At 36.1% G+C, this 27,056-nt stretch overlaps 1 protein-coding gene and 1 long non-coding RNA gene across 7 annotated transcripts in view; one reads left to right on the top strand and one right to left on the bottom strand.

The window, feature by feature from the left end:
• Window positions 1-27,056, bottom strand: part of Usp45 (ubiquitin specific peptidase 45) — a 65,043-nt gene that overhangs the window by 17,335 nt on the left and 20,652 nt on the right. For 5 of the 6 annotated variants that reach the window (XM_021242691.2, XM_087187943.1, XM_021242692.2 and 2 more), the window contains 5 exons: window positions 20,960-21,102; window positions 20,485-20,577; window positions 17,727-17,857; window positions 7,998-8,085; window positions 2,336-2,417 (listed from right to left, as the gene is read on the bottom strand). In XM_021242691.2, coding sequence (XP_021098350.2) covers window positions 2,336-2,417; window positions 7,998-8,085; window positions 17,727-17,857; window positions 20,485-20,577; window positions 20,960-21,102 — 537 coding nt within the window. The remainder of the gene's footprint in view (window positions 1-2,335; window positions 2,418-7,997; window positions 8,086-17,726; window positions 17,858-20,484; window positions 20,578-20,959; window positions 21,103-27,056) is intronic. The other variant, XM_087187945.1, reaches the window with a different exon arrangement.
• The window catches only part of LOC110345395 (uncharacterized), a 60,214-nt gene that overhangs the window by 27,463 nt on the left and 5,695 nt on the right, over window positions 1-27,056 (top strand). The window contains exons 2-3 of the long non-coding RNA XR_015441531.1: window positions 25,566-25,872; window positions 26,438-26,528. This is a non-coding gene — a long non-coding RNA (uncharacterized LOC110345395). The remainder of the gene's footprint in view (window positions 1-25,565; window positions 25,873-26,437; window positions 26,529-27,056) is intronic.

Raw genomic sequence — 27,056 nt, 5'->3', positions numbered from 1 at the left:
ATGTTATTATCTATTCAAAAGTAATCTGAATTGGGCAAATTTCCTGTATCACACTGAATAACATTTTACTATAAAAGTTTATACTGTCTTTTTCTCCCTTACAATTTTGTAGAGGAAATTTGACTATTAACTACCATACTCTCCAAGAAATAGTTCTTAAACTAGAATTTTTCTTAGAATTGTTCTTAAACTAGGGCTAGGGATTTAGTTCAGAGGTTCTGAGTTCAATCCCGGTACCAAAAACAAACAAACAAACAAAAAGAATAGTTCTTAAACTTAAGAGGTGAGCAAGAGCATTCATACCACACCTCAGCTTCTCCTATGAAACCTTTCAAAGACTCTGCATCTAACACCAAGGTAAACAGAAGAATTGGGGAAAAGATTATGCTTTCAGGACTGCAGTTGCCAGGATCGTGGCTATGAAAAACAGCTGAAAAGACAAGTAAACACAGTATAGTGTAAGGAATTAACTTGGGCAATTAAAAACTTGTCTAACAATATATGCAAACATGCTTAATAATACTTCTACAAGTTAAAATTACTTTTCTTAGGATGCATTTACAGATCAAAAAAGACTGCCTTTTTTTTTTTTTGGTACCGGAGATCGAACTTGGGTCCTTGTGCTTGCGCAGCAGGTGGCGAAACCACTGAGCTAAATCCCCGGCCAAAGACTGCCTTTGATATAATTTAAAATAATCTGGGGTTGGGGGAAAATAGATTAAATATAATAAGCTACAAATGAGTTTAAACTGGGCAATAAGTACAAGAGGCTGCATTATACTATTATCTCTACTTTAATAGAAATTCAAAAGTTTCCTTAATAAGCTATGAGGGAGAAAGTATATTAATAAATATTCACTTTCTTTTCAACTTCTCTTCTGTCTTTTTTTGGCCTCTACCTTCATGTTTCATATAAATAGCACTTAAAATCATTTAAAGTATTATCTCAGGCACTGAATGACAGCAGATTTATATCTGACATATTAATAAACATTTATTAACTACATAACTATTTAGAAATGCTATAGTAAATTAAAGTGTTTCATTAAGAAAAACTATACAAGGGAGCCAGCCGGGTGTGGTGGCATGTAATCCCAGCACTCCGGAGGCTGAGGCAGGAGGACTGCCACCAGTTCAAGGCCAGCCTGGACTACATAGTGAGTTCAAGGCCAGTCTGAGCTACATAGCAAGACCCTGTCTCAAAAAAACCCACAAAACTGCACAAGGAATTAAAATGGAAAAGATTACAGAAATGGAAAGAAAAACTGGACTGTTATTCCAAACATGCACTAGATGGCACTATCCTAACACAATATGGAACATACTTGAGAAAATCTTCAATGTTTAACTCTAATGCAATTTTAGAGCACACAATAACAATGTATCTTTCTTTATAAATTACAGACATGTAGTACGAAAATTAGAAAAATCTAAAAATAGAAGTTAGAAAAGAAATAAGTAAAATATATGTTTTAAGATATCTAAAAATGAGGACAAAGTTGGGCCAGGTGGTACAGGCCTGTAATCCAATCACTATGGGAGGCTGAGGCAGGAGGACTGCAAGTTTGAGCCTACTCTAAGCAACTTAGTGACTTAATGAGGCCCTATCTTGAAATAAAAAATGAAAAGTGGTTGTAATGTAGCTCAGTGCGAAGGCCCCAAGTTCAATCCCCCAGTACTGCAAAAAATTAATTAATTTAAAAAGGGACTTCATACTAACACTAGTTAATATCTAAAGGCAGAATGTACACTTAGGACTAGGTAAATTGTTAATATCATATTCATAAACTCCTATTCATAAATATGTGATCCACTTTACTTAATCATTGTTTCTGCCCCATATTTCAACTGATGAAAACAGCAAATATTAAGAGCGCCCAGTGAGTCTTTGACTTACAGTGCTCTCTTCAGTAGGTGGCTTCTCTGCAAGAGCCTTTGGTGCACTCAAGCACTATAGTTAGACAAAACTAGATAAGACTCATAAATCTATTTATCTAAGTATCAAAATGATACAACATAATAAATATGAACTTCAAAGGGAAATTGCCATTTTCAACTATTTTTCAAGTCCGCCTTAGAAAACCTTACATAGAAGCATCAGTAACAATCTGTATATGTGATATTAGCTTTACTTTTAAAAAATTCACATGCATGCATTCTAACATTTTCTTTGTCCCACTACAGCATCTTATAGTCACTGGTGTAAGTATATCCTCCTAAGGCCACACTACTTTAGAGAATTAGTTTACATAATGCTCAGGGGGTTTTTCCCCTGAAAAGTAACTTTTACTTTTTCTTCTAGAAGAATATTTTAACAGCTGAAGAGTCAACATACCTTTGACTTTTTTTCTAGTTTCATCATCAGCAGTTTTAGTAGTTGGGTTGTTAAATGCTTTTAGAATGCTACCTTGTATTCTCTGTAAAACAAAGTTAATAGAATCAGATCTAGTGCTAATTAACTCAGACCTTATCCTCTTAATAAAAAGACTTTCAAGTACCAAGGTACACTGTTGGATCTCAATTCCCTAGCCTAAAAATAAATGTGTGACTTTTTAAAAAAATAAAATATGCCCCTCTATTCATAGTTCTAAAAATTCATGAATGAGTAACTTTCTAATGCCAAATTCTCACAAGAGTCAAAATTACTATGTTTAGGTTCTCTCTTAGGTTTAAAGTGTTTTTATTAGTCTACAAAAGCAAGCAATCTAGACTGCTTTTTCTTATAGGCTTAGAGTAAGTTTATTCCTTCTCTCTTTATCTCGAAAATGACATTACTTAATCAGGACAAAAAACAAAACACAAGTGACAGACCACATAAAATTTCTTGTCTAAGAAGAAACCTTTAAAGGGCATGTAAAAAAAATTGAGATGTGTTATATACATGTACCAACTCCCCACAATGAATGCAATCATTATGTGCTGCAAACATGTACTAATAAAAATAAAAAATTTTAAAAATAAAAAGATCATTAATATAAAAGCTATATATTAATAAAAATTAAAAATTAAAAGAGAAAACATTATATCAAGCTGGTCACTATGCTATGTACAATACGTGCACACACACACACACACACACACACACACAACTAAAGTCCAGAATATCAATTAGTATCATAACAAAAAGAAATGAAAATTGAAGAGAATTAATACATGAATCAAAAGTTGATTCTTTGGGTAGGGGTTAAATAAATCCCCTAGGTAAGATAATAGTGCAATATATTATATCACACCAAAGAAATATGAGAAACCACTAACAAAATTAAAGAAATTTTAAATAATCCTAAGAGACCACTTTGCTCAACTTTCAGGTAATTATATCTGAAAACTTAGAAAATAACACAGTAGACAATTTTCCAGGAAAACATAGTTGCTAAAATTAACCCCAGGAGAGACAGAAAACCCTCTAACTTCTGGGGAAGAGGTTACACTGTTTAGTACTCCTTACGAAAAGCCACAGGCCCTAACAATTTCACAGAGGAATACCACCAAACATATGTTCCAGGACATAGAAAAGAGTAAACTTTCAAATTATTTTCATAAAGCATAATACACATTTTAAAAAACTAATAATGTATGCATTCACCAGTATCACTTATGAAAAAGTCCAAAAATAGCAACACAGAATAAATACAGCAGCACCTTAAAAGAACAGTGCATTGTGACCGAGAGGCTTTTAATTGTGACCCAGGAGTGCAGGTATATCAGGAAATATAATAATATAAATCATCATATTAATTGATTTAAGGAGAAAAATTATAAAATCCCTAGTTTAATAAGAAATGACTGAAATGAAAAACTATCATGAATAATAAAAGAATAGTAGGATATATGAAAATGAAGTCAATAGACTTCTTACATGAACAAAAACCAGTTGAACCCAGAAAATACAGAGCAGCCATCAATCTAGCCTTTCCGGACCAGAGAGTTAGCACACAGTTCCCCATGCACCTCTGCCAGATAACAAGCCTCACTGAGAACACATTTGTTTTATTTTTAATTTGTATTAGTATACATTTGCATTACATAATGTTTACATTCGTTGTGGGGAGTTGGTACATGTACATAACACGTCTTAATTCTTTCTATGTCTCCTTCCCCTCCCCTCCCTCCATCTCATGGTCCCCTTCCTATTTGCAAATGATCTAGCTGCCTGTTTCTTCCTATCTTTCATTTTACTCTTTAATTTATTTATATTTTGGGTTTCTCATGTAAAAGAAACCTTGCGATATTTAAGCTTGTGTGTCTGATTTATTTCACTTAATATTATGGCCTCAAGGTGCAACCATTTTCCTACCAATGACTCAAATTTATCCTTCTTTATAGCAGAAAGCCAGGGCCAGGGATTTAGCTCAGAGGCACCGCACCTGCCTCACAAGCACAAGGTCCTGAGTTCGATCCTTGCTACCAAAAAAAAAAAAAAAAGAGTTCCCTATATCAAAAAGCCAGATCGTATTCCATTCCAGAGGCTCTCTCAGTTTATCTTCTTTTAGGATCCCTCAGCCAATAATAGCAGAAGTTTGTGCTTGCTTCCCAGTTTGGAAAACTAAATAATTGACATTGTTTGAGTACACAGGTAGCTCTCAAGACTATGAGAAAAACAATGGAATGATTTTTGTAGAAGTCAAAATAGTGTGTATTTATGATGAAGAATTTTGTTTTATTTCTGTTTTGGCTTTTTGTTGTTGTTGTTGTTCATTTGTTTTTTGGATTTGAAATCAGGTCCTCCCACACACTAGACAAGCACTCCACCACTAACCTACAGCCCTTTTTATTTTTGAGACAAGACCTTGATAAGTATCCCAAGCTGGGCTTCAACCTGTGATCTTCCTGCCTCACCTCTTACGTCACTGAGATTACAAGCCTGGCCGAGGGACAAGTATTTAAAGAGGAACAAGCAGCTTCTATGATATTAATAATAATACTTTGTGTGTGGGTGTGTGTGTTTCTAGGGATGAAACCCAGAGGCTTGTACATGCCAGGCAAGTATTCTATCACTGAGTGACATACCCAGCCCAATAGTCTATTTAGTTTAGTTTTGTTTTGTGTTTTTTTCCGGTACCAGAGATCGAACTCAGGACTTTGCACTTGCCAAGCAGGCACAGCTGAGATACATCCCTAGCCCTACTTAGTCTGTTTTTTAACTTGGGGTTGAGGGTAAGGATGGAGAGAAGTGGTAGTTGAAATTGTTTCTTGCTATGTATTAAACTGCATATTTATATATATATATATATATATATTTTATGTGTGTGCATGACATATGTTGTGTAACATAAGTTTTTAATGTCCTGACCTCCAACAATTGTAAAAACAAGTTGCATTCATTAACTGAGTTGTAGTTCCATTCCTGTAACTGCTATTTTCATTAAATCTTATGGTAGTAAATGCAAGACTCAAAACACTTAATTATTTACAAAGTAGGCATAAAAGTAAACATGAAATAATTCACACCACATTACACTGTTATGAAATACATGCTAAGGAAATCAAAACAATGAAATGTCTCCTAGAAGATCTTCAAATACTGAGATAACCTCTAACTCAGATTCAGTAAATCTGAGTTAATATACCGCAGATATTATCTAAGCTAAAGTTAATTTTTATCCTTTGAAGATTTTATTGAACCAAAATGAAGAAATTAGAATGATATAATTCTATGTGGAATTATTTAATGGACTGAAATGCAAAATTCTAATAAATACCAGTATATTCACTTTATAGCCTTTTAAGCAGCTAAAGACAAAGGCCTCTAATGTAAATTAAAACTATTCTAAAACTTAAAGTTTTTACTAATTCACATATGAATTTCAATGATTAAAGACTCTGCCATATTCTGAAATGTAAAATTATACACAAGCTAAAAGACACCCACCACTCAAAAAAAGACTAAAACAATGTCATTGTTTAAGTGATTAACTCTTAATGTTAAGCTTCTGTTTTTTTAATGCATCCTAAGTACAAATTTATATTTTCTGCTCTAAACTTTTAAGGGTTCATTAAAATGGTAATTTATTAAGTTACATATTGAATAAAATAAATGGGTTTAGGTCCTCATTTTTAGGACCCAGACTTTGGACCATTTAGATTAAAAGAAAAAAAGGGACACTTTGGTCAGGGAGGTAATTATAACTGCAGCACATTAATCAATTAGCAGGATAAAAGTTCAACTACTGAATATCTCCATCCTGAATTTCTTTTTTTTTTCTTTGGTCCCGGGGACTGAACTCGGGCCCTTGTGCTTGCAGGGCAGGCGGCAGAACCACTGAGCTAAATCCCCAGCCATCCTGAATTTCTTTCAAAAACAAGAGTCAAACACTGTACAGTCTAAGTTAAGCTAAGATATTTTACCTTTAAAATAATTCTATCCAGGCCCGAGATTTAGCTCAGTGGTTCCACCGCCTGCCTTGCAGGCACAGGGTCCCAAGTTCTATCCCCCCCGTACCAAAACAAAACAAAACAAACAAACAAACAAAAATAATTCTGTCCAACAATGTATTGAGATGATATATTTTAAGATAATAAAAATGCAGTATGAATTTAGTTGACAGCTCCAATTAGAAAAAAAGCAAAGCAGCACAAATTTGTAAGTTGAAAAGGGTGTCTATAAAAGAATTGCTTTTAGTAAATGTGATATATATTTCTGTTTATGAAAAATATATAATGTCTGCACAAATGATCCATTAAGAGTTGTATTCAATTCAGCAAGAATATATTCCTCAACTTTATAATCAAAAGAAAAGACTGTAATGAAACAATATGAAAGGAGGTCAGTAGTTTTCAGTCATTACTGAAAGATTCTGGTGGCAGACATAATACTGTAGCCTTTCTTCAATCAAAAAGCACATGGCAGTGACACTGCCCAACCACACACGATTAACAGCTGTGGCATTCCCAGGCCAGACAATGCAGCTCCTGCCTGGGTCACTGTAACTGACCAAACAACTGTTCTTGCTATGAGACTGAATACATCCACAGACCTGACATTGCAATTTTGTCACATCATCTAAAGGCTGCAAATAGCAGAAGAAAGATGAGTTTTCAAAAACCAATGCATACTGCTTGTGTTTTTACGACACTGTGCATCCTAATGCACCATTCTGATCAAATAATAATTTAATTGTACCACAGGGTGCCTGCCATCAGGTCAAAGAAGTGAAACAGAAAAAATGAAAGATTTTGTTGTTTTGCTTATAAAAAGAAAAAAATGCAAAGAAATTTTTAATCCATTTACAATGATATATGACCACCATGTAATAAACAGTTCTAGACTCTTGAAAATGGACAAAGGTAAATGAGGTGAGTACTTTCTAGACTTACTTTTCTGCCTTTATATCCCTTAGATATATCTTCCTTGGCCTAGATTTTTAAGACTCTCTCTTTTAGGGCTGGGCATTTAGCTCAGCGGTTTCACCGCCTGCTGCGAAATGGCAAGGACCTGAGTTCGATCCCCAGTACCAAAAAAACAAACAAACAAACAAAAAAACCCAACAACAACAACAAAGACTCTCTTTCTCTTCTTTGTTTATTTGTTTGTTTTTGAGATAAGGCCAAAAATCTCTATGTTGCCCAGGCTAGCCTCAAGTTTCTGGGCTCAATCAATCCTCTTGCCTCAGCTTCTCAAGTACCTGAGGCTATGGGTGTGCACCACCCTACCCAGCTAAGATTCTCTTTTCTTTAAACTAGTTTGAACTGATTTATTTCATTTATAGCCAAATGGCATTAATAAAGGATAATGAGGCTATAAAAAAGATAAAAGAAAATATTACATAAGGAATAAAAAGTATAGGACACCAAAAAATCAAATGACTTCTTTTGTATTTTAAAATTATAGTAGAATTTCTTTGTTGTGGACCCTTTCTTAAAGAGAATATGCAACTCTCTTAAGTGAAATAAATAGGACACACACGTGTAAATACCAAAGTTTCTCTAGTGTGAGAAACTGAAAGTGTAAATAAGGACTAAAAGAGAATATGCAATTAAACATTAAGAAACCTGACCTTTGTTTCTTCTGTCCTCACTGCATCCAACAAATAATGAAGAAGCTCCTGACTATCCTGTTGTTGGAAACCTTTAAATCGAGGTGCCCTATGATTTAAAAACAAATCAGGAAAGAAAACAATAATCATTCCACAGGTGATCGACAATGTTATTCTTACTTAAAATCACTTTGAAATAACAGTCAATGATACAATTTACTACTTTTTCAACTAAGGAGGAAAAAAATGTGATACTTGTTCTAATCAGGATGAGCTTATAAGTGTACACTGAGAACAAAATGGCTATAACTTATTAAACAACTATTTTAAGTTGAGTATAGTACTAACAGTTTTACACATTTTAAGTCATAATGTCCTCAATCTGGTTAAGACACATTATTTCCTCCAGCTTATATATAGGAAGGCTTAGAAGTATTTAAACAATTTGCAAAATCATATAGCTAGAAAAAAAAAAAGCATTCAAACCCAAGACACTGTTATTTATCTTTCTACTTTAAAGAATGAACAGAAAGGCAAGTATTTATATTAAAATCTAGGACTACAAATTGCTATCTCTGTGAATGTATCTTTAAGATTTGATAATTAGAGTTCTTGTGTAATTAAATATCTTTTGGTAGCATAAGACCAGTTTACAATTATTTCACTATGATATACATATGAAAACATACTCATTTGATATAGACAACAACACTGTTAAAGAATTTATAAAAACTGTGAACTGCATTTTACAGTGGAGAGAACTGCAGAACCAGCTAAGAGCTGCGGAAATCAATCAGGTCTTCTGAGTCCAGAATTTCAAGAATCTTCCTCACTGAGCATTCTCCTAGGAACGCTCTGATGCGAGCCCCCAACTCAGGTGTGAGCCCAAAGAGCTAAGTGAAGCAAGAATGAATCTAGCTTGTAAGAGGAAACACCATTCAGGTCTCTTTGCCAAGTAGCAGCAAATAACTCCATGATGCTGAGAATATTGTCATTTATTCCCCCACTAGGCTCCCCTTTCTGCATGTGGTAGAGGGCACTGGTCTCCTAGATCAGAGACAAGGAAGGACAGAAACCAAGAGGGACACAAACTCCATGGGTCATCATGGCTGGCATCACGACAAGCAGAAACTGCACAACACTATATTTGAGCTGCAGATTCCAGGAAAGGTCAGGGGAGTGGAAGATGACTAAAGGGGGAAATGGGAATTTTTCTGGGATCTTCACTAGCCAGGTGGCAAGGAGTACAAGGAGGGAGTTTATGCCTTTTAAAGCAAAGACAAAAAAAAAAATAAACAAAGACACAAAGCTGGGTGTAGTGGCACACAACTGTAATCCCAGCACTTGGGAGGTTGAGACAGGAGGATCACAGCAGTTCAAGGCCAGCCTGGGCAACATAGTGAGATTCTGTCACAAGAGAGGAAAAAAAAAAAAAAGCAAAGATACCGCAAGGAGACCACCCCTGAACAAAAATGAAAATGTCACTACCACGTCTCTTCCAGTTCCATCTCAGCCATGCATGAACTACTTACTGCCTTCTAAATGAACCAGTGAAGAAAACGTAATAAAACTGAAAAAAAAACACCACACACACAATGACTTACAGACTCTCTAATACAGCCTATTTGAGCTACCAATGTCAAAAAACCTTCAAATTTAAAGACTACAAAGAAAATCCATCAAATTATAAAAATATTCAGCCTATTCATAATAAAGGAAACACTAAATATTCACAGGAAGTTTAACTCAGTAAAAGCGTTACTGCGAGAAAGAAGAGAAAATTAAAAACCTTAATACGGCTAGACATGGTAGTGCATGCCTGTAATCACAACTAGTCAGGAGGCTGAGGGAGAAGTATCACAAGTTCAACGGGAGGCTGACCAATTTAGCAAGACTCTCATTTAAAAATGTAAGTAGTGGGCTGGGGATTTAGCTCAGTGGTTCCGCAGCCTGCCTTGCAAGCACAAGGTCCAGAGTTCGATCCCCAGTACCAAAAAAAAAAAATGTAAGTAGAACAAAGTCCTGAGTTCGATTCCTAGTACCAATAAATAAATAAATAAATAAATAAATGTAAACAAGGGAGATGCAGCTCAGAGGCAGAGTGCTTGCCAAGTATGTGCGAGCCCCTGGGTTCAATCCCCAGAACCACAAAACAAAAGCACAAAGCAACTTCAAGATGTAATAGGAGAATGTATGTATAAGCACAAAACAGGAGACCATCAAGAAAGAGAAAAATTTGGAACAAGAATCTGTGGAGCTGTTTTCTGGGTAATGGTGAATTAGACATAGTCCAAAAACTCACTCACTATACTACAAACATATTGACAAACTATACATAGAGGAAAAAAGTATAAATGGGATTCAGTATAAAGTAAATCCCACAGAGCAAAAATAGAATATAAACCCATAATAGGCAAAGAAAAAAACAAACAAATAAGCAAAACAAACAAACAACAAAACCAGACTCATTGGGCCTAAAAGAGCTCGGCACTGAGGGGTAAAGGCAAGAACCAGAGCCAGGCTCATTAGTACTTCAGGTAGCCTCCTCTAGAGCCAGAAAGGAAGCCCTTAGGTAAACACTGCCTGAGGCTACAGAGAGCACAAACCGAGCTGAGGAGGCTGAGCCAGGCTTTCACAGACTCTCACATTCCCACGATGCGCAACACAGATGTAAAGGTGAACCCATAAGACACTAGACCTCCAAGTCCAGCCTCAAGACTTAGCGTGAGTCCACCTTAAAATTGTCAGGCAGAGACAGGAATAAATAAGAGAAGGGAGGGATAGAAGACAGGAAGTGGAAGTGGTGAGAGTGGTAGAGGAAGAAGGAAGGAGTGGAAAAACAGAAAGCAGAGGAAACAAAGATGAGGGAGAATGAACAAAGACCTACTCTATGTTCTTTTTTTTTTTTGGTATGGAGGATAGAACTTGGGTCCTTGTGCTTTTGAGGCAGGCAGCAGAACCACTGAACTAAATCCCCAGCCCACAAAGACCTACTCTAAATGACCCTACAAACCAATAAGACACATGAAAAAATTTAATGCTGAAAAAAATCAACAATTAGAATGAATTTGCATTATCTCAAGTAAATTGCATAAAATTGTCCAAAAATGTTACAGTATGTTGAAAATGTACAAAAGCACAAAATAAATGTATGTCAATTAAAAACTAGATATTAATAAAGATAGGAAAAAATTAACATGTGGATATTAATAAACTAACCAATTAAAAATACTAGCAACAAGAATATAAAACTGAAGCAGGATAGAAAAAGTAAGATAGGTAGAAGAAAAATCATAATTTAAAAAATTTTTCTTAAGCGAGGTATAGGGGCACACGCCTGTGATCCCAGCACTTGGGAGGTTGAGGCAAGAGGATTGCAGTGAGTTTGAAGCTAGCCTGGGTTACATAGTTGAGTTCAAGGCCGGCCCAAATGACACAGTGAGACCCTGTCTCAAAAAAACAAAAAATAAAATAAAATTGTACTTTTAATAAAAAACTGCAGGTTCAGGACACAAACCCAGTCAAAACTTTCTAAGGTCCTTAAAGATACAATAAACCTGGGCTATTCCCCTTTACCTGTAAATGGACCTTTTTCAGCTGTGAGTAGACCATCCTTTTCACCTGTAAAATGGGCCTTTCCCTAGTGATGGTGGTCACCTATGAATGGGCCCTCACCTTTCCCTGCATAAAGAGCTGTCTCATCTGTAAACTGAATTCCCATCTTTCCACAGATTCACAAATTTTACAGATTTCTACCCCTACAAATACACCTAGCTCAAGGCCATGAGTGCCTCTCTCGAAGGCACACACACTATTTTCTTTGAGTATGTACTTTGATTTCTGCTGTATAAACCTTTTTATGCCTCTTACTGACTGGAAATGCTTTTTCTGTGATGGAAGTCAGAAAGCCTGGTAACCTGTCCCATGGGTCAGGTGAGTATCTCTGATTTGTGGATCTCCTTGGATCCAGTGACATTATCCCACATAAAAATACAAAATATCCAAAATACATCTAAACTAAATACAAAAAAAGGATGAATTAGTAAATTAGAAAACAATATTACCCAAGTATGGTGGTGCACTCCCAGCACTCCAGGAGGCTGAGACAGGAAGATTGATTTTGCTTTTTTGTTTTGTTTTGAGTTTGTTTTTTGAGGAGGAGTCTTGCTATGTATTCCATGCTGGCCTTGAATTCCCTGTGTAGTCCAGGCTGGCCCTGGAACTCATGGCAATCCTCCTGCCTCAGCCTCCTGAGTGCTGGGACTGTAGGTATGCACCACCATGCAGGATTGAAAGTTTGAACCCAGCTTGGGGAATTAGCAAAACTCTGCCTCACAGTAAAAAAATTTTAAAAGGCTGAGAATATGGGTCAATGGGAAAACCCTAGGCTCAGTCCTAGTACCACAAAAAAGAAAGAAGAAAGAAGGAAGGAAGGCAGGGAGAGAGGAAGAGAATGAAGGAGGCTATTGAAGTGAGCTGGGAATATAGTTCAGTGCAAAAGCCCTGGGTCCAGTCCTCAGTAACACATATAAACACATACATAGAGGAAAGAAAACAATATCAAAGTGGGCTGGGGATGTAGCTTAGTGATAGAATACAACCTGGCACTGCAAAACAACAAGAAACAAAACAAAACACACTTAGGAACATAGCCAGAATACTACAGTATATAGTACTGTACTGTCATTCTAGCAGAGATTCTGGTGGCTCACAGAATACCACTAATACCAGAAAACACTGTCAGCATCCATTTGTCCAGTTGATTATATTTCCTCAGGAACAAACTCCCCCTCCTGGAGTCAATATCAAAAGCTCAGCACAAGGCCAGGTGTGGAGGTGCATGCCTGTAATCCTAGCACTCAGAAGGCTGAGGTGTGTTGGACGTCAGCCTAGACTACACAGTGAGTTCAAGGCCAGCTTGAACTGCATAGAAAGACTCTGTCTCAAAAAACAAACAAAAGCTCAGCACATTAGTACTGGTTCACAAAATGAAGAAATAAAGGGAGTGAAAGTCAGGTATGAAGGAGAACGGACAAACAGAATCACTCTACATCTCTGAAACTTCTAAAGAAGAATGCATGTAAAAGCTGGTGAAATAAGATCTGTACCAGAGTGAACAGTATCATGCTAGCACTACTGGCCTTCTGCTTTTGACAATGTATTATTGTATATGATATAATCATGGATGAAGCTGGAAGAAGGATATACAGGAATTGTACACTATTTCTGTAACTTGATATGAGTCTTAAAACTATTTCAAAATAAAATCATTTACCAAAAAAATACAAGAAATTAAAGAACCTGGTCCCAAGAAATGCTCATCAGAAGTAGCTGCAGTGTTGACAATCATCACTGTAACAGAAACTTCAACAGATTGGTCCAACTTTCAAAAATCAATCATATATACACACAATACAGATGAGTCACAAAATAATTGCGGCCAAGAAGCTATATTGAGAAAGTACACACTATGTTCCTATTTATATAAAATTCATTTTTTTTTTTTTGGTACCAGGGATCAAACTCGGAACCTTGTGCTTGCGAGGCAGGTGGCAGAACCACTGAGCTAAATCCCCAGCCCTACATAAAATTCTTAAAAATTCAAACTAATCATAGTAATAGCAACAAAAACAAGTGGTAGGGACAGAATTGAGAGGGTGGGGGTTGTCCAGAAAGGGATTACAGAGATCAGGGAAACTTTTGAGGATGATGGATACATTCCTTACATTGACTGTGGCAATGTGTATAAATATGTTAAATCTTACCCAATAGTATTCTTTAAAATGTGTGGTTTATTATATATAAAATATACCTCACTTAAGATAGTTAGAACATTTATCAATACAATCCATTATTTCAACAGACTAAAAAAACCATATATTTCAACATTTTTTTGTGTTTTGTTTTGGGGTTTTTTGGTACTGGGGATCAAACTCAGGACCTTACACTTTCGAGGCAGGCGGTGGCACCACTGAGCTAAATCCCTGGCCCAGCCACATACTTCAATAGGTGTTCAAAAACGGTTTTTTAAAAGTGAACATCCATTCTTTTTTTATTTAATTATATTGGTACATTTAAGGTATACAATATAATGACACTCATCATTGGAAATGTGCACCTTTACATAATCCATCTTGGTTCTTATTTTTTCCCCATTCCCCTGCCCTCCCTTCAACCCATCCACCCCTCCCTATCTACAAAGACTTTGCTTCCATTTTTTCTTTTTGTATAATGGATAATGTGAAATAGGAAGAAAAGGTGCGAAGGGGAAGGGGAAATGGGAGGGATAGGGGTAAAGAAAGAAGGGAATGGAATATGAACATCCATTCTTTTTTTTTTGGTACTGGGGATCAAACTCGGGTCCTTGCAGTTGCGGGGCAGGCAGTGGAACTACTGAGCTAAATCCCCAGCCCTGAACATCCATTCTTGATAAGAATTCTCAAAACCAACTAATAAATGGAAATTTCCTTGAACCAATAAAAAGAATCTTCGAAAACCTACAGTTGTCATTCTGTGAAAGACTGAATATCCTTACCTCATATCAGGAATAAAGGCAAGGGTGCCCGTGTCACCACTGTAACACTGTACTGGAAGTCTTGCCAGTGACACAAGGTAAGAAAAAGATGAAAGGCTGGAGATTAATAAGGAAGAAATAAAACAATCTTCAGGGCCAGGGATTTAGCTCAGTGGTTCTTCCGCCTTGCTCGCAAGCGCAAGGTCCCCAGTTCGATCCCAAGTACCAAAAAAACCCCACAAAAACCAATCTTCAACTGGGCACAGTAGTTCACACCTATAATCCCAGGACTCAGGAGACTGAGATCAGAGTACTGTGAGTTTGATAGTGAGTTCAAGGCCAACCTAAACTACACAGCAAGACTCTGTCTCAGAAAAAACAATGTGCACATGTAAATTTTTTGTTTATTGATTATACAGATTAATGGGTTTAATTTTGGCAAATTTATACATGCACACAACATACTTTGATCATTTTCACCCTATAAAAATTTAAAAGTCTTAAAAAAATTAAAACTCTTAAAGGTGTTAAAGATTTTTTTTCAACTTGCCAAAGATTAAAACTAGACCCCTATCTTTCACCATGCACAAAACTAAAACAGAAGTGGATTAAAGATCTAAATATTAAAACAGAAAAACAAACAAACAAAAAGAAATAGACCCAAACATAAATGGATTAAATCTTTACCAATCTTTTTAAAAGTAGCTTTCTTAGTACATTAAAATAAGTACAAAAATCTTAGTACATAAAATAAGTATAAAAATGCAAAAGAAAATGCAATTTTAAAAGTTTTCAAATAATGTTGATACAGGTATTCTACTTCCAAGAATGTATTCCATAGAGATATTCCTACAAGTCAAATAAGACATCCACACAGACACAATACACACTCAAATAAGGTATACCCACTTGTATTAAAATTAAGATATATAAAATACATTAAGCAAAATAAGCAATTTGTCAACAATGTGCATATATATGCAAATGGGTGTATATACATATATATCCATGTATGCAATCACTTTTGAAAAAATAAAACATGATAGGTTGCATTCAAAACACAAATGCACTTAAAAATACTGTACAAAATTACCTTCAGATTTTCTTTACAAGGTATATATAAAACCTTGTTTAGATGTTTATATGAAACATATTTAGATGTGAATCTTCTCTCAAAGACACCTCAATATATATACCAAAATATTGCCAAATCAGAAAAAATCCAAAATTGAAAATATTTCTGGTCCCAAGTACCTCAGATAAAAGATCCTAAAAACATATCATGGATATAATTGAGGAATAAGAATAGGTAGAAATTTGAATTTTCACCTATAAGCAGGTACTTTCAATTTTTATAAATCTTTTTAAAATCAGGAAAAAGAATTCAAGTGTGGTGGTACACCAGAGTCCTGGCTATTTGGGAGACTGAAAGTGGATAATCACAAGTTTAAAGCCAACCTGGGCAACTTAATGAGACCCTATTTCAAAATTAAAAGGGTTGGGGATGTAGCTCAGTGGTAGAATACTTGCCTAGCATGCACGAGACCCTACGTTTAATCCCTAGTATTATAAAACAAACAAACACCAAAAACACATGAAAAAGAATAACAGAAAACGAAGAGTTTTAAAAATTTTTTTAAAAACCTACTACTTAACAACAATAGCGTTTTTATTCTATCCCTTTCATTTCTTTTGAAATCCATGATTTTCAACATACTGGAATTCCAGAAAAAAGAAGTTTTTTAGCAGACAAAAATAAATTTCTAACCTAATGGTTCACACTTGTAATCCCCTATAATCCCAGCTACTTGGGAGGCTGAGGCAGGAGGATTGCAAGCTCAAAGCCAGCCTAAGTAACTTTGTAAGATCCTGTCTTTAAAATAAAGGACTGGGGGACCGGGGATTTAGCTCAGTGGTTCCACCGCCTGCCTCGCAAACGTGAGGTCCTGAGTTCAATCCCCAGTACCTAAATAAATAAATATAAAATAAAGGACTGGGGCTGTAGCTCAGTGGTAGAAGGCTTGCTTACCATGTGTGAGGTCTAGAGTTCCATCCTCAGTACTGCCCCCCCCAAAAAAAATTCTGAAGTTTATAATGCCCTAAAAACATTCTAACTCAATGAGACACCCATTTTTCTGAGTCTTTCTATGGTTTTTGTTTGTGTGTGTATCTGTTTAATTGAACTCAGGACACTGAGTGTAATCCCCAGCCGCATTTCTGAAGAAACAGTATTTACCAATCAAGTTAAACACCAAACCTGTTATGTTTTAGAATACATTTGAATTAAAATGAGATTTTTAAAGTCTGTAGATATACAAAAATGCAAGTGCACATATAAAGAATTTTTTTTCATATTTCAGTAATTGTGAACTAAAGTAGCCTAAAAGCTCCATGAAAACAAGGTCCATTTTTAACACATTATACATGGCGTACCCCTGGATTCCAGCAAGTAAATTCTTTCCAGGCATGGTGGAACACACTTGTACTCCCAGCAGTCAGAGGCTGAGGCAGGAGGACGCTGCGAGTTCCAGGCCAGCATAGGCTACAATAATTAGTTCAAGCCCAGCCTAAACTACATAGTGAGACCCTGACTCACACAAATAAAAGTAAACTCTCAAATAAGAAAAAAAATGAATATATTAGTGTTAAATCAGGTCCTTTTTGGTATGTTGATTTCCAGACATATGGGGATTTTGTTTTTAAACATGTTAGTACTTTGAGAAAATCACTTACACTCTATTTGCCTTAAAGCTCATCTTTAAAAATAAGAAAGATAGGGGTCAGGCATGTTATTTTAGCGGTAAAGCACTTGACTATCATGCCAAGGCCTTCAGTTTGATCCCCAGATCAAAATAAGGAGGTGTGGGGTAAGGAAGCTAGATTCAATTATCTCTTACAATACTTTCTAGATTTTACACAGTTGTAAGCTTTTACTTTGCAGTATTGTACCCAGGCTTGAGTCAAGACAGATCAACTTCTACTTGATTCTTGGCTTTGTCACTTTCATTCTACTCAATTTTTGTAATTTTTGTCAGTCTCCATTTCCTTCTATAATGGGGATAAATGATCACTTCTTTAAAGAATTATGAGTCGTAATTTGCATAAGCACACTGTTCTTTCTCTCGAGAATCCAGGCAGCAATGGCAATAAGAGTGTTATAATAAGTGAAATGACTCATACCAAGCAATGAATATATTAGTACATGATTATTATATGAAAAATGGAGATACACTCACTTCTGACAAAGCTGGTTAAAAAGAACTTTAGGAGAAAGTGGTCCTCTTTCAGTATCCTTCATGCTGTGAAGAAACAGGAGCAAGGCTGAGGTCAGTGGTCCAGGGCTTGAAAGTTCTACCGCTAATGGGTCCTGTAAAAACACAATAAAAAAATAAAAATAAAAATAAAATGATCAACTATATGTCAGAAATACACAATTTTATGGGCCGGGGATTTAGCTCAGTGGTTCCGGCACCTGCCTTGCAAGTGCAAGGTCCCGAGTTCGATCCCTGGTACCAAAAAAACAAAACAAACAAACAAAAAAAGAAATACAGAATTTTAAAGTAAAACATTATCTTCAAATTAAGTGTTATACTTTATTTAATGACAGTAATTAAACTGATTCAAAGTATTATGAAATCTTTTTCCTTCATATCTAAAATGAACATATAAAATAGAAAACAGGATTAAATGTCTTGCCTTAAAAAATACAGGTATTTTTATATCCTCTGCCCTTTATTTAATAAAATTAGCATGAATGAAATTGCCAATCCATGGTTGCTTATAACTGTCTCATGATGTGCTCCCTTCCCTACAAGTACTGATCTACTTGATTTTTTTACATTTTCACAAAAATCGTGTTATATTTACTAGCAAAACTCCACACCTTTCTTTTCCTCAAGTATTTAATATAAGGAATGAGGAATTATGTGACCAAATCTCTCTCTCTTTTGAAGGGGGAAAAAGTGTTTCTAAAATGTTACCCCTTTGTCTTTCAAAACTGTCTCCTGGGAAGAACAATTTGAGGCTATACTACATTATACTAATTTTTTTTTTAAGACAGTGTCTCACTATGTAGTTCAGGCTGGCCTCCTGCCTTAGCTTTCCAAGTGCTGGGATTAGAGGCATGCACCACTACATCCAGCTTGGGCTAAATATCTTTTAGACTCTTCTTTTTTAAATGTTTCCAAAGCCAGATTATGAACTACACACATATTATTTCTTCCTCTAACACACACACACACACACACACACACACGCGTGCGCACACACTAAAAAAACTTTTCTTTTTTTCAGATGGAGCCTCTATGTTGCCCAGGCTGCTCTGAATTCTTGGGCTCAAGTGATCTTCTTGCCTCAGCCTCCCAAGTACCTGAGTCTATAGGTGTATGCTACTGGGCCCAGCTCTCAATTTCTATTTTGTGGGGGAAGACAAGGGTGAAGGGGCATCCTTATGAAGTTGCCTAGGCTGGCCGCAAACTTTGATCCTCCTGCCTCAGCTTCCTGAGTACGTGGGATCGCAGGCTTATACTACCACACCTAGCTTCCAGCTCTCAATTTCCACCTAAAATTCTCATTACTACAATCAATTCCCTACAGCCAGAGCCCATCAGGAACATACTTATAGTTAACAAAGTGAGTTTACTGCTTGTTGCAGTGAGGTAGACCAAACACCTTGAGACAAGATGGGCTGTCTCAGTAAGACGGTGTTATAAAGAACCTACACAGGATTTGGGCTTTGGTTGGGTAATTAGAAGAAATTTCTAAGGAAGTGGAGATTCACTCTAGACTGGATGCTATCAGCAAAGAGAGGTAATTCTATGAGTGGGTCTCTCAATAAGACTTATTCATGGAAAAGGAGAGAGGACAACAAGGATTAAAGCTATATCTGGTAAAGAAACAGTAATAATTCATTTCTCATTCTGACTAAAAGAGAGGGTGCTGGAATGTTCTCTATGGCAGAGTGACACTGTTTTTGTCTGTGTTTGAACAAATTATGGAGTGGTCATCTTTTGACTCATTTTATCAGTCTTAGAAAATCATAGTCTTCAGTTGCTTTCCTGTGATACTATTTGAACAACAGCCTGACTCTGGGTGTTAGATCAGCTTTAGAATGGCAGGGACTGCTTTGGGGTTTTGTTTTTTTTTTTGGTACCAGGGATCAAAATCAGAACCTTGCATTTGGGAGTTGGGTGCAGTACCACTGAGCTAAATCCCAGGCCCTGCTTTCATTTTTATTTGCTAGACTATTTTTCTTTCTTTCTTACACACTTAAAAACCCATTATCAGGGCCAAGGATTTAGCTCAGTGGCGCTGCAACTGCCTGGGGCAAGCTCAAGGTCCTGAGTTCGATTCCCGGTACCAAAAAAACAAAAAAGTTCAGCTGCTCCCCATTAAATCTACCTTTAAAGAACAAGATGTTAGGGCTGGGGATTTAGCTCAGTGGTTCTGCTGCTTGCCTTGCAAGCACAAGGACCCGAGTTCAATCCCCGGTACCAAAAAAAAAAAAAGAACAAGATGCTAAATTTAAACAAATGTCAGCAGTAACTACAAAACACAATCCTAGATATTTTGCTCAACAAGTCAAATGTCTCTTGTTTTTCTGATATATTTAAAAACTGCCTTGCAGTCTGTATGGTTTGATCCATGATATATCTGAATAAAGTACTTTAAACATACGATTTAAAAGACTTTAAATCTAATTATTTTCACAAAATGCTTTGAATTTTTTGAGTTTGTTTTTGTTTTTTGAGACAGGGTCTCACTTTGTAGTACAGACTGGCCTTGAACTCACTATATGGCCCAGGCTGGCCTAGCACTCACAGCGATCCTCCTGCCTCAGCCTTCCACATGCGCCACCACACCCAGCTTTGAATTATTATTTTGTCCTCTTATTACCATTCCAACTGAGAGTTTGAGAAATAGAAAAGATGTATTTTTGGCAACATCAGTGGCTCATCTGAAAACAGATATTATCTAGATAATTATGCTTCTTACCAGCTGAGAATCTGCAGGAGAGATGTTTAATTTTGTACCATCTTCTTTTATCTCATTCATTAGTTCAATAAGAATATAAGTCTGTGCCAAGTTCTAAAAGAAAATAAAAGTAAAGTCTTCTGATTCAGTTATATTATGCCTTTGATTTTATGAAAAGATTACTCTCAAAATTTCAAATTTCATCCACCATAGCAAAAATGTCTATTTAATTTTTTTTAACTTATTGCATATTACATTTAATAAATGTCACTATTACCAACAAAGTTGTAAAAATACACAAAAGACCTTTCAGGTCCACTGTGTGAAAAAAAGGTGTGTGCATGTGTATGACAATATGCAAAGAGATCCTAAATCACAAGAAATATGACAGGGAAATGTGTAGAGGAAAGTTTAGCAGTCACTTAGTAGTATACAGGTACGCCAATGTGCATATAAATTAAGGTTACATTTTACAGATCTTTCTGTTAACTCTTACCTGAATGACTGCATTAAAAAAGCAAGTATTTCCTAAATTTGTAATTCCTTTTACAGATGGCACACTGCCACTTTTTCTTCCCCTCTTTATTTCACTTGTTTCACGTTTTTCTTCACAAAGTTTTATGATTCTAGAAAATGTACCTACAAGTTAGAGAAAATATAACCACACATAAGATGTAAAATTAAATATATGTCATTTGGCAATTTCAATATATTATTTAAAATTAACACTGTCTCCCTGAATCAGTGTTCCCAAAGGAGAAGTATACAAACACAAATGTCTTTAGTTTATATTGTATTGCTATTGCAGGTAATTTAAATTTGTTTACTATACAGATTTGTATCTCACATCACATTACAGAATAAATTTCAGATGAGTTAAAAAATTAAATGCATAGAAACACAGTCAAGAAACAAGTAGAGCTGGTTTTGGGGGCCCACGCCTGTGATCTACCACTTGGGAAGCTGAGGCAAGAGGATCACAAGATCTGGACTAAGTGAGACCCTGACTCAAAATTAATAAAGGAGAAAAATAGAAAAGTGATAAGAAAAGATCTAGCTTCTAAACACCATTCCTCCCTTAAAAGATATGAGGATTCGGGGGGCCGGGAATTTAGCTCAGTGGTTTCGCTGCCTGGCCTGCTGTGCAAGCTCAAAGGCCCAAGTTCAATCCCCGGTACCAAAAAAAAAAAAGATATGAGGACTCCTTGAAGAAAAGGCTGATTCTAAGCCTTGGGGCAGCAAAGATGCAAAACATGTAGGATTAAGTCAAAATACAAAGGCCCAAACCAGGCATACTGGCTCACACCTGTAATCCCAGTACTCAGGAGGCCTAGGAGACAGGATTACTGTGAGTTCAAGGCCAGCCTGAGCTAAAATAGTGAGTTCAAGGCCAGACTGAAACACAGAACAAGACTCTGTCTAAACAACCCACCACCACCAACAAAAAAAGCCACAGGCCCATATTGGACAGGCTCCCACTGTCCAATGTGGTATAAGTTGACCATCAAAGTAAGGGCAGTATAATAGATTATTATTCACAGAATAATAGTTGAGTTAATAATAGATATTTAATAAGGAAAAAGGGGAAGAGGAATTCCTTATATGCCAACTAATAAACAGAAGAAATGATAGAATTAGGAAAATCACCATCTTATAGTAGCAGGGTTTTTTTAAAAATTACTATTCTTGCAATTTTCCTTTTAGTTTGAAATCATCAAAACCAAAAGCTCGAAAAAACTGGGCTGAGGACATAGCTCAGTGGCAGAGCACTTACCTACCATGCACAAGGCCCTGGTTCAAACCCCAGTATCCCTCCTAGACACACACACAAAGAAGTTTAAGGAAATAGAGCCATGGTATAATACAAAAAGGAATACCTAAGTGTCTGATACATAATGTATGTTTAGGGCTTATCAATTTGTATTATTAATATACATCTGCAAATTACATTATCAGTTCATGTTTAATAAGAATGTAAAAATGAAGAACAATATCTTAACATTTATGAATAACCTGGGTGATCATATCTATGTGACAGAAGAGTCCCTCTCAATCCCTAGGGGGTTCAATATATAGTTACCCCTCAGTATCCTAGGGGACTGGATCCAGGACCCCCAAATCTGCAGGTGCTCAAGTCTCTCATACAAAATGGTATACTTGCGCATAACCTCCATACATCCTCCTCCTGTATACTTTAAATCATCTCTAGGTTACTTTTAGTAGCTAATATGATGTACAGTAAACACAGTGGTCAAACTGTACTATTTAGAGAATAACAAGAAAAAAGTCTGTACATGTGCAGTACAGATGTAATTTTTCCACAAATATTTTGATCTGCTGTTGGTTAAATCTGTGGATGCTGAACCTATCAATATGGAGGACTGACTGTAATTTGAAGTTTGACAGGAAATTCCCAAGTTCTCAAATGTTTGGGTTTTAACTGGTTGTTTTAAATGCCTCTCAACCCTCAGAATTTACAATTCTTTACATGTGTTATTTTTCTAATACTAACATGCTACCTTGTATTACTAATTAACTTTTAAGTGTTTGGCTGATGGACAAAGATGGGGGGATAGCTCTTAGTACTGCTCTGTGTCCCAGAACATACATAAAATATCAACATAAATAAAAACCTACAAGATTAAGTAGCAGGAGGGGTTGAAGCGAGGAGAGAGGAATAGAGAAAAAAGAAGCAAGATATATCATGTACAGCTGCAAATTCCCTATGATGAATGTGATCATTATGTATATCTAAAATATACCAATAAAAATTTTTTAAAAATTAAACAGCAAATCCAGCAGAAATTTAACACCCCTATCCCTATGGCTGAGTTCTTATCAGGAAATAAATTAAGATACCCCCCCCCCTTTTGCAAGTAGCTTTAAAAGAGATAAACTAGAGGCCGGGGATTTAGCTCAGTGGTTCTGCTGCCTGCCTTGAAAGTGCAAGGTCCTGAGTTTGATCCCTGATACCACCCCCCCTCCCAAAAAAACCCCCAAAATAAATAAATAAATAAAAAAGATGAACTAGGATGAAGGGGACCTTGTTCTCAGGGACAGGAACAGAAAGCAAACATCAGAAAGACAGGCAGGGGGCAACCTACTTTCCAGACCCCCCCCTTCTGTGTCTCTTAGAGGTCATTAGAGAGAAAGAGTGTGTGTGTCAAGTCTGTCTGCTCAGGTAGAGGCAGATTAAAGTCATGTATATCCTGTTGGTCCAAATAAGGTTCAACTCTGCCCCTGCTACTCTTTTTTTTTTGGTTCCGAAGATTGAACTCGGGCCCTTGGGCTTTCCAGGCGGGCGGTAGAACCACTGAGCTAAATCCCTGCCCCAGCCTTGTTACTCTTGCCAAAGAAAAAGCACAGAGATATGGGGCCCCACTTAGCAATGAAGTAGAGTTAATATATTTTCTCACAGATTTTTTTCATAAAGATAAAATGAGGTAATAATTGCATAGTTCCAGGAATGGTAAGTACTATGCAAGTGTTTAAAATTAAACACCTGTGAGATCCTCTCAAAAATATTATTTGTGGGCCGGGGATTTAGCTCAGTGGTTTCGCCACCTGCTGCGCAAGCGCAAGGACCCGAGTTTGATCCCCGGTACCAAAAAAAAAAAAAAAAAAAAAAATATATATATATATATATATATATATATATAAGCTCCTTCATATCAATTATAGCCACTGTATGCCTTCATAGCTTTTCTTCTTTTTATTTTCTTGTAATACTGTGGGTTATTGTGGGTATTATCTCTAATTTCTTTTTCTTCTTTTTTTTTTTTTTGTGATACTGAGAATTGAAGCCAGGGCCTCACACATGCTAGGCAAGCACTCTACTGCTGAGCTATACCCCTAGCCTGACTTTTCTTTTTAAAATGTGGAAATAGCTCATTGAGAATGTACTGCTTTCTAAGATGTTTCTCTCATTATGCAAGTCTATTTCACAGAGAAGATTTTTCTTCCAAGTTCTAACAACTTTTTTTCCTATCCTATGCTGCATTTTTTTCATAAATCCTGTTTGCCTCTCTATATTCTTTTTTTTTTTTTTTTTTTTTTGGTACCGGGGATTGAACTCGGATCCTTCTACTTGCAAGGCAGGCGGCGGAACCACTGAGCTAAATCCCCAGCCCTCTATATTCTTTTGTAAAAAATTATTGGCTGTTATTAGATCTCAAGCCTGGAAGTGAACAAAAAAAGCAAATAGAAAAAATCACCAGTATTGAAGAAAAACTCAGAGGAAGCCTGACATGGAATCTGGCTGGGTTTGCAGACAGAACAGTCTGTCCCGTTTGTATCTGGGATTCCAAGTAGGCTCCAGAATAGGCAGTTTTCAGATTCTCACTGAATCTGCTGCCAACAGATGGTTTCATAGTGAGTTTTAAGAATTCAAGATGAAAGAGTAATTACCCCAAACATTATTCTATCTTTTCAGGCAAGGAGGTAAACTCTGATTTTAATTTATAAAATTTAGTCTCAGATAAGTGATTTGCTCAGAGTAACAATATAATCTTCTGATTTTAAGTCCAGGTCATTTTACTACCTAAATTTTTACCTATGATTTATGTACAATGAGAATAATTAGGGCCGGAAATGTAGCTCAGCAGCACAGCGCCTACCTAGCAAGCATGAAGCCCTGAGTTCGATTCCTGGTACCAAAAAGAAAAAATGAGAACAATTATTTTAAAAATAAAACAAGGGGCTGGGGATTTAGCTCAGTGGTTCAGCCATCTGCCTCGCAAGTGGAAGGTCCCAAGTTCAATCCCCAATACCAAAAAAAAAAAAAAAATGGGGCAAGATTCATATAGATTTGGATATATGCAACCCTGAGTGAACATGACCCTTAAAAGTGCTTCCCTTACTTAACATTCTTAATAAATACTGCCTTGATATTATTTAACTTTCTAACATGAACACGGAATGTTGGGAGAAATAAACTACAGAATGTAACTATATATAAAAATTTTATATATATATATATGTATATGTAATTCACTTGGAAAAATACCTCCCAAAATCATATTTTAATCTTACACAAAAATAGTATTTTAAAAACTATAATATGCAAATAATTTACCTATCTGTGTGCCACATTTACCCATCAGGTTTCAAAACATCTGGGACAGCATCCCAGAGTAAACAATGTTCATGAGACCATCTGGACAAAGCTGCAGGCAAAAAAAACCCACAAGCATATGGAAAAACAGATTTTCCCCTTCCCTTCAGCAGTAAGGGATGACAAATGTCAAACCTAGATACATCCACGCTTCATTGTGCGATGCTTTTCAGCACCACCTGGCTCTCCATGCACAGCTACCAAATATGGACATCGCTGCCAGAAAGACCACATCCATGGGGCAATGGAAATAAAAACAGTTTATTTCATGGTTAAACAGCCACCTCACACAAGTGGTAAGTCTGTCTGTTGACTTTTACATGTGAGTCACTGAGAAAATACTCCAACTAACAATGTTATAAGACTGGAATATTAAGCAGATCAGATAATTTAACTACACAACAGAATAACATTCTAAGAGCTAAATAGTTACTTAAAGTAAAAGTGCAAGTGTTTTTACTAAGTAGTTTATTTGTAATACGGAACAATTTAAATTCATTTATCAAATGTCCACCGTATGCCAGGTACTTTATGAACCACTAAGTATAACTGCTTATGCCTGTTTATGATTTCTGACTGGAATATAAGGAATTGATATATATTAAACAACACAGAGGTGTTAAGCTTTAAATTTATGACAACATGTCAATAAAACTTTCAGAAAGTATGTATGTACATTTGTTCACTAAGAAACTGCTAAGAGTTAAGATTCTAATTGAAAAGCGGGGTATATGAATCAGTCTTTCAATTATTTGACATATATGCAGGTATGTCTGTTTTTTGTTTGTAGACACAATAAAGCTTTGTCTGGCAGTGCAAATATTTTAGATCATATTCACCTTAAAAATTCTCTTCCTGCAGAGCATGGTGGTGGTGCACACCTATAATCCCAGCACATGGGAGACTGAGGCAGGAGGATTGCCTCAAATTCGAGGCCAGCCTGGGCTATACAGTGAGTGTTTGAAGAGAGGGGAGGAGATTGGGGAAAAAAGAAGAATGAAGATGTGTAATGTTCAGGCACAAATTCCTTATGATGAATGTGATCATTACGAATTTTTAATGTACGAATAAAAATAAATTTAAAAAATAAATAAAATTGATCCTTTCTCAAAAAAAAAATTCAGCCTACAAAATAGAAGAGCAAGTACACAAAGATGAACCTTTATTTATCACAGAAGAAAATTAAATAAGCAATGGTAGGTTTGTTCCCAAGTAATATTATATTTGTATCTCTCTTTTCTAGAAAGTGTTAAAGTCTTTGTGAATTGCTTTAAAAGAAGGGAACAATGTTTTTTTTCTCCTACAGGCAAGGAAAAATTAAACTATTTTGCAGTTTACTTACTTAAAGTAAGCACTTGAGGCCATTACCACCTCTGACAATTGTCCTCATTTTAGAGACCATAATCAAATAGAAGCACACTGTTGGTTAGTGTTAGATATAAAATTCAAACCCACACAGCCTAGCTTCAGAATTCACATA

Source organism: Heterocephalus glaber, unplaced genomic scaffold (assembly GCF_053883595.1).
Source record: "Heterocephalus glaber isolate CG9 unplaced genomic scaffold, H.glaber_assembly_v1.0 deba00001523, whole genome shotgun sequence".
Lineage (NCBI taxonomy): Eukaryota > Metazoa > Chordata > Mammalia > Rodentia > Bathyergidae > Heterocephalus > Heterocephalus glaber.
Note: the sequence above shows the minus strand (reverse complement) of the source record. Positions and strands in the feature narration are given on the sequence as shown.